General features: G+C 44.4%; 1 protein-coding gene across 1 annotated transcript in view; it reads right to left on the bottom strand.

Moving 5' to 3' along the window:
* Positions 1–666: 666 nt before the first annotated feature.
* The window catches only part of LOC121288804 (3-oxo-5-alpha-steroid 4-dehydrogenase 2-like), a 30,688-nt gene continuing 17,358 nt past the window's right edge, over positions 667–13,996 (bottom strand). Inside the window, exons 4-6 of the mRNA XM_041207540.1 lie at positions 9,072–9,173; positions 7,148–7,298; positions 667–733 (exon numbers count right to left, since the gene is read on the bottom strand). Coding sequence (XP_041063474.1) covers positions 667–733; positions 7,148–7,298; positions 9,072–9,173 — 320 coding nt within the window. The remainder of the gene's footprint in view (positions 734–7,147; positions 7,299–9,071; positions 9,174–13,996) is intronic.

Here is a 13,996-nt window from a genome sequence, read left to right as displayed (position 1 = left end):
AATACAAAAGTCTGAAAAATGATCATACACTGCATATGACATACAACTCCTCCTTTAAAGAACACTCAGGTCTGGTGTAAGAGCCAATTATTTTGTGGTATGTGGAAATCATCTTTTGCTGTGCAAAATGGGCATTTAACTTTAAATTACTAGTTCCAATAAAACTACAGCTAATATTCCATAGGAGTTTCAGCAGTTTATTGTAATCACTCTTTAAGCAAAGCTCAGCAGCAAGAAAAATAATGGCTTGTATTTTATATGAAGTATATATTTACTTTCATTTTAAAAGAAATAGAAATGGCTTTCATATAAATGCAATTGTAAAGCTCTAAATCAAAATTACTGTCTCTCGTCAATACCTAGTCGACTGTGTGAAAACTTATGAAATTATTCTGTTGTACTGTTACATCAATCAAATCACTTTTCTCTTTTAACATTTTCTTGTCCAAAAAAGTGGAAAGAGCTCACTTAAAATAGTCCCCTAATATAAAGTGAACAGTTAAAGTTGAGTCATTAGCTAAGCTATTATACAATGCTTTCTTTTAGCACAACTTTTATTCAAAATATATTCAAAACATGATCAAAGGCTGAATTAAGCATAAAGTTTTGGTAGTCTGTAATGGAATATTTCAATTGAAACAGAAATCAGATTTTTCAATTATCATTTCAAAATAAAAAAGGAATTAAAGCTTTTCTAGATTTTGGGTACTCTTGGAACTTCTCCACATAAAATCTGGGAAAAGCAAGAAAATAAATAGAAGTTAAAAGAAAAACATAACAGCTGTCCAGTAAACCTTCACAATGAATGCATGAATACTTCTCCCTTTTAGAATATCTAGAACACAATTTTGAACCATGTTGAAATGATGCAAGCTTTAAATCATTTTGCTGAAAAAAAACATGCTGTTGAAGCTTTTCATCTGGCATTCATCAGGATAAGCACAAGAGCGCCAAATTTCAAAAGGACACAACAATTTATGCTGCATGAGAAAAGGGGTGCTGATTGGTTGGCAAGTTGGTTCTGATTGGTCAAGACATTTGCATGGCTAATACATCAGGGAGTTATTATCTCCCATGCTTTTGTTTATTCAAAAAAGGTGCAATGTCTGGACATAATAATTTTGCCTGAAGAGGACAGGTACCTGCTAACAGTTACATATATCCATATTCAAGCACAAGTGAGCAACACTCTGAGCCTGACTGATAAACAGTTAGTAAGGAGACAGGTGACTACGCCAGAGTGAGGTGGAGACAGTGTGCGTAGTGAATTAGGCTCATGTTAGAGTTCTGTGCACAGTGGGGGAAAGAGGTGTGGTATACATAGGAATTATTCTAAGTTGGGAACAGGAGCAGCTCAGCAGAAACAGACCTGGGTGCAAGCCTCACCTTTGGAGCTGAGTTTTGGAAAAAAAATTGAACAGTGACATCACAGAAAAACCGCATTCAAGTTCATTGGTTTACTGCTATTGGGGAGTGTCCTTAAATAGCTGTAAATTAGAAAAGCGTATTATTTTTAAAGGTGTAGCTACTTGGATTTGAGTAAGAAACAATAGGAATAAGAGGAAGCCAGGGCCAGTAACGTAAGCCAAAGTGAAATAAAGTTAACATTAGGGAAGTAAAGTTAAGATATGGCAGGGCAGCTCAGTCATGTGGAATGTGTGCCCTGTCATACATGGGAAGTTGTAGATATTATTGGTGAGCGAGACAACCGCATGTGTAGGAAGTGCTGCCAGCTGCAGGTTTTAGAACTCAAGCAGCGGCACTGTGGTGCATCTGTGAGGTGGTGGGCTATATGGATAGCACGTTCAGAGAAGACTGGAGGTTAGGAGCATGGAGGCAGAAAGGGAATGGGTGATTGCCAGGCAATCCAAGGGAACCAGGCAGGTAGTTCAGGAGTCCCCTGGGGTCCTGCTTGCTAATTGATTTTCCATTTTGGATATTGGTGAGGGCGTTGGTTTCTCAGAGGAGTGCAGTCAGAGTGCAGGTTGTGGCACCACGAGCCACTCAACTGTACAGAAAGTGAGAAAGAAGAAAGGAAGAGCAATAGTGATAGGGGAGTCGTTAGTTAGGCGAACACACAGGCGTTTCTGCAGCCATAGATCTGACTCCAGGATGGTATGTTGCCTCCCTGGTGCCAGGCTCAAGGAATCACTGAGAGGTTGCAGGACATTCTTCTGGGTGTGAACAGCCAGAGGTCTTGGTCCACGTTGGTACCAATGACTTGGGTAGGAAGGGGGACATGGTCCTGCAGACAGAATTTAGGGAGCTAGGTATAACATTAGTGAGCAGAACCTCAAAAGTAGTAATCTCTGGATTATTCCCAATGCCACGTGGAGTATGAGAAATAGGAGAATAAGGCAGATGAATGCGTGGCTGGAAAGATGGTGCAGGAGGCAGGGTTTTAGATTCTGGGGACACTGCAACTGGCTCTGGGGGAGTTAGTGGTGTGGTGCTCATGGAAAATGGCAAGACAGTTGGCACATCACCTTAGGTTTTCTGAGGCCTAGAAATTTGGTGGGTGGGTAGGGGGAGGCTGGGTAAAGGGATCAAGGAAGCAGTCCCCTCTGCATGTTCAGCCAAATAGATTTTAAAAACTTACCTGGTTTGGTTGCAGCCTAACTGATGGTCCCTTTAAGAGCAATAGATGGGTCAGATTTTCCAGAGCACAGACAGCATATGCAAATAGCCCAGTGTCTGTTTCAGGTTCTAGGAACTGCAAACCAATCTGTTGGCTTTTCTCAACATGACAAGTGGCACACCTCCAACTCATAGGCCAGAATTTTTCCCTCGGCGGATGGGCTCGGCGGGAGCGGTCAGGAAGCCAACCACCACCCGCAATCGGCTCCACACACTTAAGGCCCGCCCTGTGTGGATCGCGAATGGCAGTGCTCAGTGCTACCTGTGTGGGTGGGGGGAGGAGGGAGAGTAGGCCTGGCGCACAGTTTGCGCATGTGTGCGAAAGATCGCTTCAATCTCCCTGAGGCATGGAGCTGCCTCAGGGAGCTTGAAGCGCTTTTTAAAAAAATTAATAAAGACAATAAAAATTTTTTAAAACATGTCCCACTTCATGTGGCAAAATCCTGCTGCCAGGATATACAGGCAGCGAAGCAGCTATCTCAATATGTCTGAGGTCTAGTGCCGACTATGAAGGGAGGCAGATGATAGGTCCTGAGATCTACGCAAACCGTGTGGGTGGGCACCCCATGCCAGTGGCTCTAAAGGTCACAGCTGCCCTCAACTTCTATGTCTCCGGCTCTTTCCAGAGGTCGGTGGGTGATCTCTGCACAGTCTCCCAATCAGCTGTCCACACTTGTATCAAGCATTTGACAGAAGCTCTATTCAGTCGTGCATTGAATTTCATCCACTACCACTGGGATGAAGCTAGCCAGACAGAGTGAGTCAGAGGCAATTGCTGGCTTCCCCTGCATCTAGGGTGCAATCAACTGCACACATGTGGCCATCAAGACGCCAACAGGTGAGCCAGTGCCTTCACCAACAGGAAGGGATTACACTCCTTGAACGTACTGATAGTGTGTGATCACAAGCTGCAGATTCTGCAACTCTGTGCAAGATACCCAGGGAGCTCCCACGACGCTTACATACTCAGACACTCCCAGGTGCCAAGGCTCTTCAGTGCTCCAGCATGGCTGGATGGATGCATGCTGGGTGACAAGAGCTATCCCCTCAAAAGGTGGGTCATGACGCCTTTCCACTATCCAAGAACAGAGGTTGAGCAGCCGTATAATTGGAGCCACACCTCCACAAGGTCTGTGGTGGAGAGAACCGTCGGTCTTCTCAAGATGCGCTTCCGATGCCTGGACCGCTCCAATACCCCCTAGATCATGTGTAGCTGATAGTGGTTGCATGCTGCACTCTCCACAATCTGGCGCTGGAAAGGGGCGATGCAGTGGATGAGGATGACATAGACGCAGTAGCACTGGATGCACACAATGAGTCCAGCAGTGAGTCCGAGGATGAGCATGCACAGGAGAACGCTGAGGGGGTAGGCACTGAACCGGGCATACTCCAGGGAGGCAGGAATACCCAGGAGGCTTTAATCCAAAGAACCTTCAGCTAGCCCACCACAGATGGACCTTCAGTACACGTCAGGGCTGCAGGCTCCACACTTGATACTTGAGTGCTAAATCAGCCTGGATACTGACATTAACTAAGGCCCTTGTCAATAAAGCTCAATACCAAACAACTTACTCATAACATCATGGCTTCCCATCCACTTGCAGGAGTAAGGAATCACCCTGAGGCTTGGCAACATGTCAAAATTTATTGAGTGAACAAATGTAACTTCATAAAGCAAAACAAAAATGGTGTTGGATGTCACACCAAGTCTTCCACAAAATACTATGGTCCAACATTAAAGCACCGGTGAGAAACCCAAGGTGTGCCTAAGCTGCCTTAATTCTGGGTGCTACGTCTAGGAGCTGTCCCCTCGCTGGCACTGGCATCTGAGACAGCCTGCTCACTGTGCTCTCCTGTTGGCCTTGATTAATTTTGCGCATGTCCTCTAGCTCGCAGAGCATTTGATGGCCCCTCCTGGGAGGGAGCAGCCAGTTCCACAGCTGGCTTCTCCCCAGTCGCCACAGCCTGATCAGATGCCACGGTCACTGGCAGAGGGGCGGAGGAGCTGCTGCCCTCATCTGGAGCACCCTGAAAGGAGCCCGCAGAGATGACACGCAGCTGCTGTGCCGACGTAATGTCGCTTCGGAGCTCCCTGCTCACCGTAGATGGATGGTTACCGAGCTGGGATACTTGGTGCCCAAACCATCTCCCACACTGGCACTGACCAGCTGAGGCCAATGCCACTGTGAGGACTTGCAGGTCTGAGCACAGCCCCAGGAGGCCCTGATTGTTCTCCTAGAGGAGCCTCTCCATGAGACCCACCACTCTCTCCATGGAGTCAGCTTGGTGCTCAGCCATGAGGCTCATTGCATTGGTAATGCTCCACGTGGACTCCTCCAGCATGGGCACCATGCCACGCATAGCCTCATGTACCTCCGCCAGATTGTCCCACATACCCTGCTGCATTTCCAGCATTCGCTGCCTCATGGATATCTCCAGAGGCACATCATCAGCCACCGACCAAGCATGTACCCAGTCCCTAGCAGTCCTCCGACTGCCGGTGCCCTGGTCACTCTCTGTCTCTGCCCGCACCTCAAGCGAGTGTGAAGTGCCCTCACTGCCGTGCCCCGGGACATTAGCTGAATATCTAATTCCCACCGAGCTGCTAGTATCTGTGCTGGTGCCTGCTTGGCTGAGTTGGTGTGACGCTGGTGAGTGGATTTGCTCTGGGGCTTCAGGAGTGAGAGGTGGGCCCTCTGCCTCTTCCTCCCGGCCCTGCTCCGATGATGCTGAAAGGAAGAAAAAGGACATTTGATTAGTTACAGTGCAGACAATGTCAACTTGCATGCTGCTCCCCCGGTTTATTATGCTCTCATTCTTCCATAATCAATGGTAAACCCTTGTTGCCAACTTCAATCACTGAGCAGTGCCATGGCTTCTGTGACACACACGGTGGCCTGATTGCTCGCCAAACATACCTCCCCATGGCTCCCCAGCCTCACCACCACCGGGGACGTGGCACCTCTCCAGATCCATGGCCTGCTGCTCGAAATCCATTAGGATGGCCAACTGGGCCTGCCTTCCGCCAGTCCGCATTCGTTCAGAGGCATTGTGCACAATCTTCTCCTGAAAAGGAGAGAGGAGCATTGATTAGTCCAGCCTACACCTGAATTTCCATTGCATCCCTGCCAACCCAGCCAGAGTGGGACATTGCAGGACTCCAGTTCTTCGTCACCCCGCAACTGCCGCACATTCACCCAAACAAGCCAGGGCTGACCCTGCCGCCCCCCCTCCATCCCCCCGTTGTCCAAATGCTGCCTCCTTCACATGTGGTACCACAAGATGTCACTTTACTAAGCAAGGAGGGACAAGCATGTGGAGCGCAAAGACAAGCAGATGGATTGGTGCCCCGCCAACTGGAAGCTTCCCTTCCAGCAAGTTAGCACCCTGACTTTGACATGCTTCGTAGTTCCAGCACTCTGCCAAGGTGCAGACCCTTGACTTTCAACCCCATTCTATACGCTGCGTGTCAGTGTCACATATGCTGTGGATGCAGAACACATCCTAGCTCAACCCTCTCAGGGTGAACTGGGCATGGGCAATCTCTGCTGTCACACCCAGCGAGGGATATATGCCATGGTGGATTCAATGCTGTCACAGTACTCAGAGTTGCCGGGGGAGGATGGGGGCGGGGGTGGGGGTGGGGGTTTGGGTTGGGGCGGGGGAAAGGGTGACAGCTGCATTAAGTGACTTGAGGCAACATGGTACTTACTCTTCCCAAGCACAGGAGATCGTTGAATCTTTTGCGGCACTGGAGCCATGTGCGCAGCACCACATAAGGGGAGCTAACGCTCTCGGCCATCTCCTCCCACGCACGTTTGGTCAGGTGAGGAGGCCTCTGCCTCCTGTCTCTTAGAAGGACCTCCCGTTGCACTACCACCTCCTCGAGGAGGGCAGCGGGGCACTCGTCGGAAGAATGAGGGGCATACTGCCCCACTGGTCTACCCTCTGGCCTGGCCTGCCCCAATGGCCTACCCTCCGGCCTGACCTGCCTAATGGCCTACCCTCTGGACTTGCATCACGCACATTGCCCCTCTGCTGAGCCCATCTCCCAGCCATTGCAAGCAGCCTTTCTAAGGCTGCCAGGCCTTAATTTATACAGGCCGCTGGGTTGCCTTTGGACCCAGCGCTGCTGCCTACCCACTTCCGCTATGTATGGGAGTTGTGAACTATGCTGGGCGGGCCTTAATTGGCCTGCCCGTGTAAAATGGCGGCACGGACCCGATGGTGGGCGGCGATTGGGTCCGCACCCACCTGTGCCCACTCCTGCACAGCCCACCTGACATGGGGAAAATTCTCCCACATGTTAACTTTCCCAGGAAATCCAATTACTCCCATCATAGGAACAGCAAAAAAACCTGCTTCATTGTATTGAACTTTAGTTTATGATCAAGACCATGTTCAAAAGAACATGGTCCAAAATGTAATTTCAACTTGACTTAAAGAAAATTTAATCTAATTCACTGCAAAAAACAAGAAAGAAAAGTTGTGATTTACTCCTCAATATTACCTGTGATGCTGCAAAGCACGAGATCCTAAGTAAAGGGCTGAGAAAATGGCAAAAGCAAAGGCTGGGAAGGTCCAAGTAGCTATGGAATAACCAAACCCCTCTACAATCTGACCGAAGTATTTTGCTACAGAGATATACTCAAATAATCCTCCTAAAGAAAAACAGAATCGCCAAGGTGGTTATAGTTTGTGTCTGCAGAAGCAGGAAGTATAACTTCCTATGTGATTTCTACTGTCACTGAATCTTAATGCACAGCTAATGGTGCAAATTAATTCATGTCATTAGAGTTCCAACAGTCAGATGTCTTCATGATTTTGTCTAGCAAAAAAACTTTGCCTTCGTTTTTCTGATGAGAAATGCTTAATGTGCTAGCTTTCATTTCAATGCACATACACCAAGTGTAAGTAGGTACAGATATAAAGTTGTTTGGTAGTAGAGAAGTTGAGTATTGCTGAAAAAGGTTTTTTGTCGAAGCTTTTTGTCTTGCACTCATCAGGACAATTCACAAGAATACCAAATTGTAAAGGGAAGAACAATTAATATTATAATGAGAAGAGAATGCTAATTGGTTAGCAAGTGGGCTCTGATTGTTAAGAGGCATTGCCATGGAGAATGCATAAATTGATGGTGACTGATAGTTAACTGCCAGACATTGTTTGAAATTTAAACCAGGCAACTTGACTCCAATTGGTTCATTCCTCAGGGTAATGCCTTGACCAGCGAAGGTCTGTCACTTATTTTGTTCAGCTAAAACAGGTATGATGTGAGTACATGTACTTTCTGCCTGCAAAGAACAGGGCCCTGTGCACTAATATATGTAGCTTCCAGTACATGCAAATGCACCACACTACGATCCTGACTGAATCTTAAATTGGTTCTCAACATAATTCTTAGCATATTGAGGTTTATTCAGAAAGTGCTGTCCAAAGATTGAGGATCACATCCAATTTTTGCGCAGCATTTGCTGAATAATCCCCAATGTGCTAAAAATTATGCTGACAATCAATTTAAGATTGTCATTCAGGCTCACAGCATGGTGCATTAGCGTGTACTGGAAGCTATATATATTAATATATAGGGCCCTGTTCTTTGCAGACAGAAAGAACATGTACACACATTGCACCTGTTTCAGCTAAACAAAATAAGTTACAACCATTCATTGGCTTATTCCTCAGGGCAATGCCAGAGTCAAGCTGCCTGGTTTAAATTTCAAACAATGCTCGGCAGTTAACTGACAGTCATCTTCAACTGTTGCACTCTCCATGGCAATGCCTCTACCAATCAGAGTCCACTTGCCAACCAATCAGCATTCTCTTCTCATATAGTATCAATTGTTGTTCCTTTTATACTTGGTATTCTTGCGAAATGTCCTGATAAGTACAAAACAAAAGGCTTTGATAAAAAAAGTCTCTTTTTTCAGCAGTACAGATGTATTTTAAACATACTGATCTGGAAGGATATGCTACCAAGTAGGTTGGTACAACAACTAAGACATTGATCACTTCTTCATTCGCTGATGATTGTCCTGCTTCAAAGTGAACCCAAACAGAATCACAACTACAAAATCAGTTAGGCTGACTAAATCGAAAACCGTCTTGGCATTTGAAAAAACATTAATGATTAGTACTAAAACAGGTTTCTCTTTTTGTCTCCTCTCTCATATCCTACGTTAAAATCAGCACCAGGCATTCCTGGGCCAAATACATACAAGCAACTTCCGGCATGGTGGAGTTTAGCTAAAATGTAAGAGCACATACTATGCTTTCCCTGGTACTTGCATATCGTAGTGGCTTCATTAGCCTATTAAATGACAAGTCCTTAACTTAGTATATAGATAGAAGTTGAAAAGAGATGTAGTTAATGGATGCTAAATACAACACTCAAGTACTGGTCTAAAGGAAAAATAAGGGGAAAGAAAAGTTACCTGTAGGAATTTTGTAAGTTGCTTCTCCAGGTTCTCTCAACTTCCGCAACAAATGATCACTATGAATATTGAATGCCATTCCTTCTAAGAATAGCATTAGCCCTACAACACAGAAAGATCCTTCATTTCTTTGAAAACAATAGAAAAAAAAAACAAACAGTTCTGAACAACATTTGTGTACCACTTCAGTGCTGTATCGGTCTTCACTTCTAAAGTCTATAAATTTTTAAGACCACAGCATGGCATCATCGAATTTATCTGTACTTTTTCAACTTGTGACTTACCTGGATTATATTTTCTGTGTTTATTTAGCTTTCAGATTTCCAGAATTTGTAGTTTATTTCTCAAGATAGATTTATCCATATTTCTCAAGATAGATAGTGTTAAGAGCCTAAAATAAGTGAATGGTATTGATGTACCAAGATTTACCCAACAGGATCAGATGAATCTTGAGCTCTCTTCCCCTTTTTACTCCACATTCATGCAAGGACTGGATTGAAGATTTACCATTTACAACAGCGATTGACAAGATGCTGACTAGCTCTCCTAACCCAGTCAAGATTGTATTAGATTACACATGCCCATCATAACTGAAACTCAGTGCAACACTTCTCAAATGTTGTAGTTGAAGGCAGACAGGTGACTATTTGTATAACAGAACATCTAAAACAATAAGCATCAAGAATTGCAATGAACAATTTTCCCTACATCAATTGACTGTCTAAAATTATTGATGTCCAGTCCAGATAGTCATTTTCTAAATGATAGCAAACTCCAGCTGAGGGTATGGGTAATAAAAAGTATGGTAGAACTATAGTGTCCAAAACAGAGGAGCAGCTAAGGTTATGTTTACAGTTCCTTTTCAGTGAGTTACTGAAATTTCAGCATTCCCTTTAAAACCGGAGCATAGGGCAAAATTTTTAGCTTGGCAGGCGGGCGTGCGCCTGACCCACTTGAGCCTAAAATGGCATGCGTTGACTTCGGCTGAGCATGCCAACGTCAACACGTAGCTGTGCGATAGTTCGTGCTGGAGTTGGCAGCGCACCCGCCAACAATTAAAAGGCCTGTTAAGGCCATTAAACAATCAATTAGCTTAAATTTTTCATGCCTGTCCAACCTTATGGTTGGCGGACAGGCGAAAAGGCCAAGCAGCCTTTGCATTTTTTTGGAAACCTCATCCATGGGCGAGATTAGGTTTCCAAAAGCAAATAAAAATGAAATAAAAGCTTTAAAATTTAATTAATAACATGTCCCTGCTCATGTGACAAAGTCACATGATGGGACACCTTTCATTACATTTTTATTTTCTTTATTTTTTTTTTCTACAACTCCTCATCTCCCTGAGGCACACTCAGCGAGATTATGAAGCACGCACTTGCACCCATGTGCAAAGGTTGTGCTCACCCTCCTCCCCCAGCTCGCAAAGGCAGCGCTGAGCACTTCCGCTCATGCTTCACACTGAGTGGGTCTTAATTGGCCCACCAGCATGAAATCGCCTTCAGGCCTCAATATCATGTGGCGGTTGGCTTTCCAACCGCCCCTGCCGAGCCCGCCTGACATGGGTGAAATTCTGCCCATAAAGTCTACAACCTCTTAATTTTAGTAGGTAAGCTATAGCACTGACCTCATCTGGAGAGATTCAGCTTCTCCAAAGTTATCCTAGAAGATTGCCACCCATTTGGCCCATCACTGCCCTCTGCCTTCCTTTTTTTGCCACCTTCCCATCCTAGCTTAATTAATCTTTCCTACATATTATATCTCTGTACTGCATAGTTGCATTTACCCAGAAGGGGCTTTACAAGTCTTCCAACTTCATATCTTCCAACTTTTACTGTTAATTTTGACACTTTTTACAGAACTGCAGTTTCTTTTTAAAACTGTTCTTCCCTAGGTGCTTTCTTGGAAAGTTTCTCTTTAAAATTAAGAGTGGGATAAAATAATCTTATTTGCCAGATCAAAATACTATCGACTAAAATAAAGAGGTGTAACACTGTCAAACATGCTGTAGTGACTCTATCGCTAAGATGTCATTTAACTGGATAAGCATGTGAAAGAAACTATAATTGCTAAATGTCAACTGTCTTGACAAAGTGGATACTACACTTTCTGCTGGGCTCAATTTTCATGACCAGGATGCCATGGTTCTGATTAACTATTTTAATGTTTGTTTGTTCAGAGACACACAAGAAGTTTATGATTTCATAACCAGAGAAAATTCATTTAGTGCCTTCTTAGGCAGTCCCTCTGGAATCAAATCATCCTTCATCCAGCCTGATTCGATGGGTTCTGAAATAGCTAATAAGTCCAATGTGCGATCTGCAGACTCGGCCACATATGGAGGAGGTGCTGCTTGAAGGGTTGGGTAGATAGGTTGTTTGGAGGTTTGTACACTCCCTCCGATGTCTTGACTTCACCTCTGCCCAGAACCGAAGTATCTCAATGTGTTCGGTGCCTTTTCCATTTTGGTCAGTTGGAAGCCAGGACTCCCATGAGTCGGCAGGCATGTTTGACCTCTTCAGGGGTACTTTGTGGACATTCCTAAAACTTTTCCCACTGTCCTGGTTCTCATTTAGTGTCAGCCAAGCAGGCACTATCACCTGCAGAATTCAAGTATTAACCCTTTATTTTTACAGAATTTCTGTAATGTGATATGCAATGTCCAGCTTTCCAGTATATTATCTGACTTTCAAAAAGGATCTCATTTAATATCATTAACTCTTGTATTCCTGTGATTTAAAAACAACATTAATGCCATAATTGGATAACATGGGATACAATAGGAGTGAGAAATCTTATTATTAAGGTATGCCTTCATAATTAGGATAATAATAGGTGGAATTTTCTGTGTGGAATTTGGATATTCAAATGGAAACGTTCATTATTGGGGCCATTATTCCACACCCTTCTAGCACATTCATTCCATTACTCCAGCAGAAGCAGTGTCAAGGAATAGGACAGGACCAGATAAGTCTTGTTTGGGATTCCTGTAGCTTTTTAAGGCCATTTTCTGCCTTACAATGAAGCAACTGATGATGGGGTTCCCATATGCTGAAAATTCGGCGGCTTGACAGATCTTCAAGGGTAGACATGTCAAGAGAAGAAGGATCTATAACCAGCCTCAAAGATGCTAGAAGTAGGATCCATGAGTTCCTAAACACTTAACCTTTTCCCCCTCCTGTTCACCACTGCCCCACCGCAACCCGACAACCCTTTTCAAAGGACAATACTCCAAGCATTTTGCATGTCAAACTGAGCAGCAACTATATCTGACACATTTCAAGAAAAAGCAATGAGTCTGTTAATGGTTTATATTTGCTTTTAGTCTAAACAGCACAAGAGAGCTGCCATTGTGCGGATATTTTAGTCAGGAATGGTCAGTACCTTCAGTAGACAGAGTTGAGGGAAAGGTGCTGGAAAACAAAGACAACAGGTGAATTTACAAAAAGCACTCTGGAATCCTGTAGGATGTGGTGGGAATGGAAGTAGAAGAAATGCTGGATGTCTGTTGACAAGTAATCTATCCTTTCTTTGTTTATTGGGAGAGAGGGAAAGTAAAAGAGGAAGAGAAAGAACCAGCAAGAGAGCCAGATTTGGGTTGAAGGATTTCTATTGTGCAGGTTGGTTGTTTGTTCTAGTTTTAGAAACACCAAATGTCAATAAAATAATGGATCAACCAATCCAAAAAGCTTATGATTCATATTAAAAGTCCCTGTGACTCACAACAATAGTACACTTAAAATCACATTTCAAACTGAAATATTGGCCTGGATTTTCATGTGGGTTCTGGAAAACGTGACTTGTGCACATTTGCCCCTTCCAAAATGCGTACCTGATCCATATGTGACTTTGTCCAGGCTTTTGATTTTTCACACAGTGGTCGGAGTCGAAGCCCATTTTGCGAGCCAGGATGGAGTGTGGATGCAGAGGCGGGCTGATTAGAAGGCCCATCTCAGTTCTCGGAGACAGTAGCCTACTCTCAACATTGTTTAAAGGTGTCCCAAACCTCATCTCCACTCATGCCACCCAATGTTCCCTCAGATTACTGATGCCACCTGATGCCCCCTCCATTCTCTCTCAGGCCTCCATCCTCCATAGCCTTTCACCCAGTAAACAGGTACAGTCCTCTTGAGCAATGCAATGGGAATTACTTTAAATACAAATGAGAAAACATTAAACCTGCGACAATCTAATAAAACTCTCATTCAAACAGTATGCCAAATACTGCAAAAGCCTGTTCCCCATAATAAAAATGTTAATCATTTAATTGGTGTAAACAAACTGTCATGTACTCTGAAACCACAAAGACGAAATATATTACTGCCTCATAAAGCTGTCAGTCATTTCCTGGAGCAACAGTGTCAAAAGACCCACAGCTTCCATTTAAAAGCAGATTGCCTAATAGAGGGGCGCTTGGATTTTTTTTAAACCTTTCAAAAGCTGAGGAATGCCCTCTCCACCTCACCCCACAGTCAGAGCTGTCTGTACATTTAAATCCTAGTGTCAAACATGACAAGGATGGTTAACCAACACATTTCTGATTGCATTATGGCACTTTCTCTATTTGGGAAAGTACTTCAATGCATGTCAACACGAATACAATGGTGGTCAATGTAATGGTCAACTTAACTTTGCAGGACAGAGCCCTATGATGAATCACTGCTTTAAAAAACATATCTTTTTAAAAAAATTCATTCATGAGATGTGAGCTTTGCTGGCTGGGCCAGCATTTGTTGCCCATTCCTAGTTGCCCTTGAGAAGGTGCTGGTGGGCTGCCTTCTTGAACCTCTGTAGTCACCACTTTCTCAAGGGCAACTAGGGATGGGCAATAAATGCTGGCCCAGCCAGCAAAGCCTACATCCCATGGATGAATTAAAAAAGATGTGTTTTAAAAGCAGTGATTCATAATAGGGCTCTGTCCTGCAAAG

Source organism: Carcharodon carcharias, chromosome 2 (assembly GCF_017639515.1).
Source record: "Carcharodon carcharias isolate sCarCar2 chromosome 2, sCarCar2.pri, whole genome shotgun sequence".
NCBI classification, from domain to species: Eukaryota; Metazoa; Chordata; class Chondrichthyes; order Lamniformes; family Lamnidae; genus Carcharodon; species Carcharodon carcharias.
This window is presented reverse-complemented; position numbering and strand designations above follow the sequence as displayed.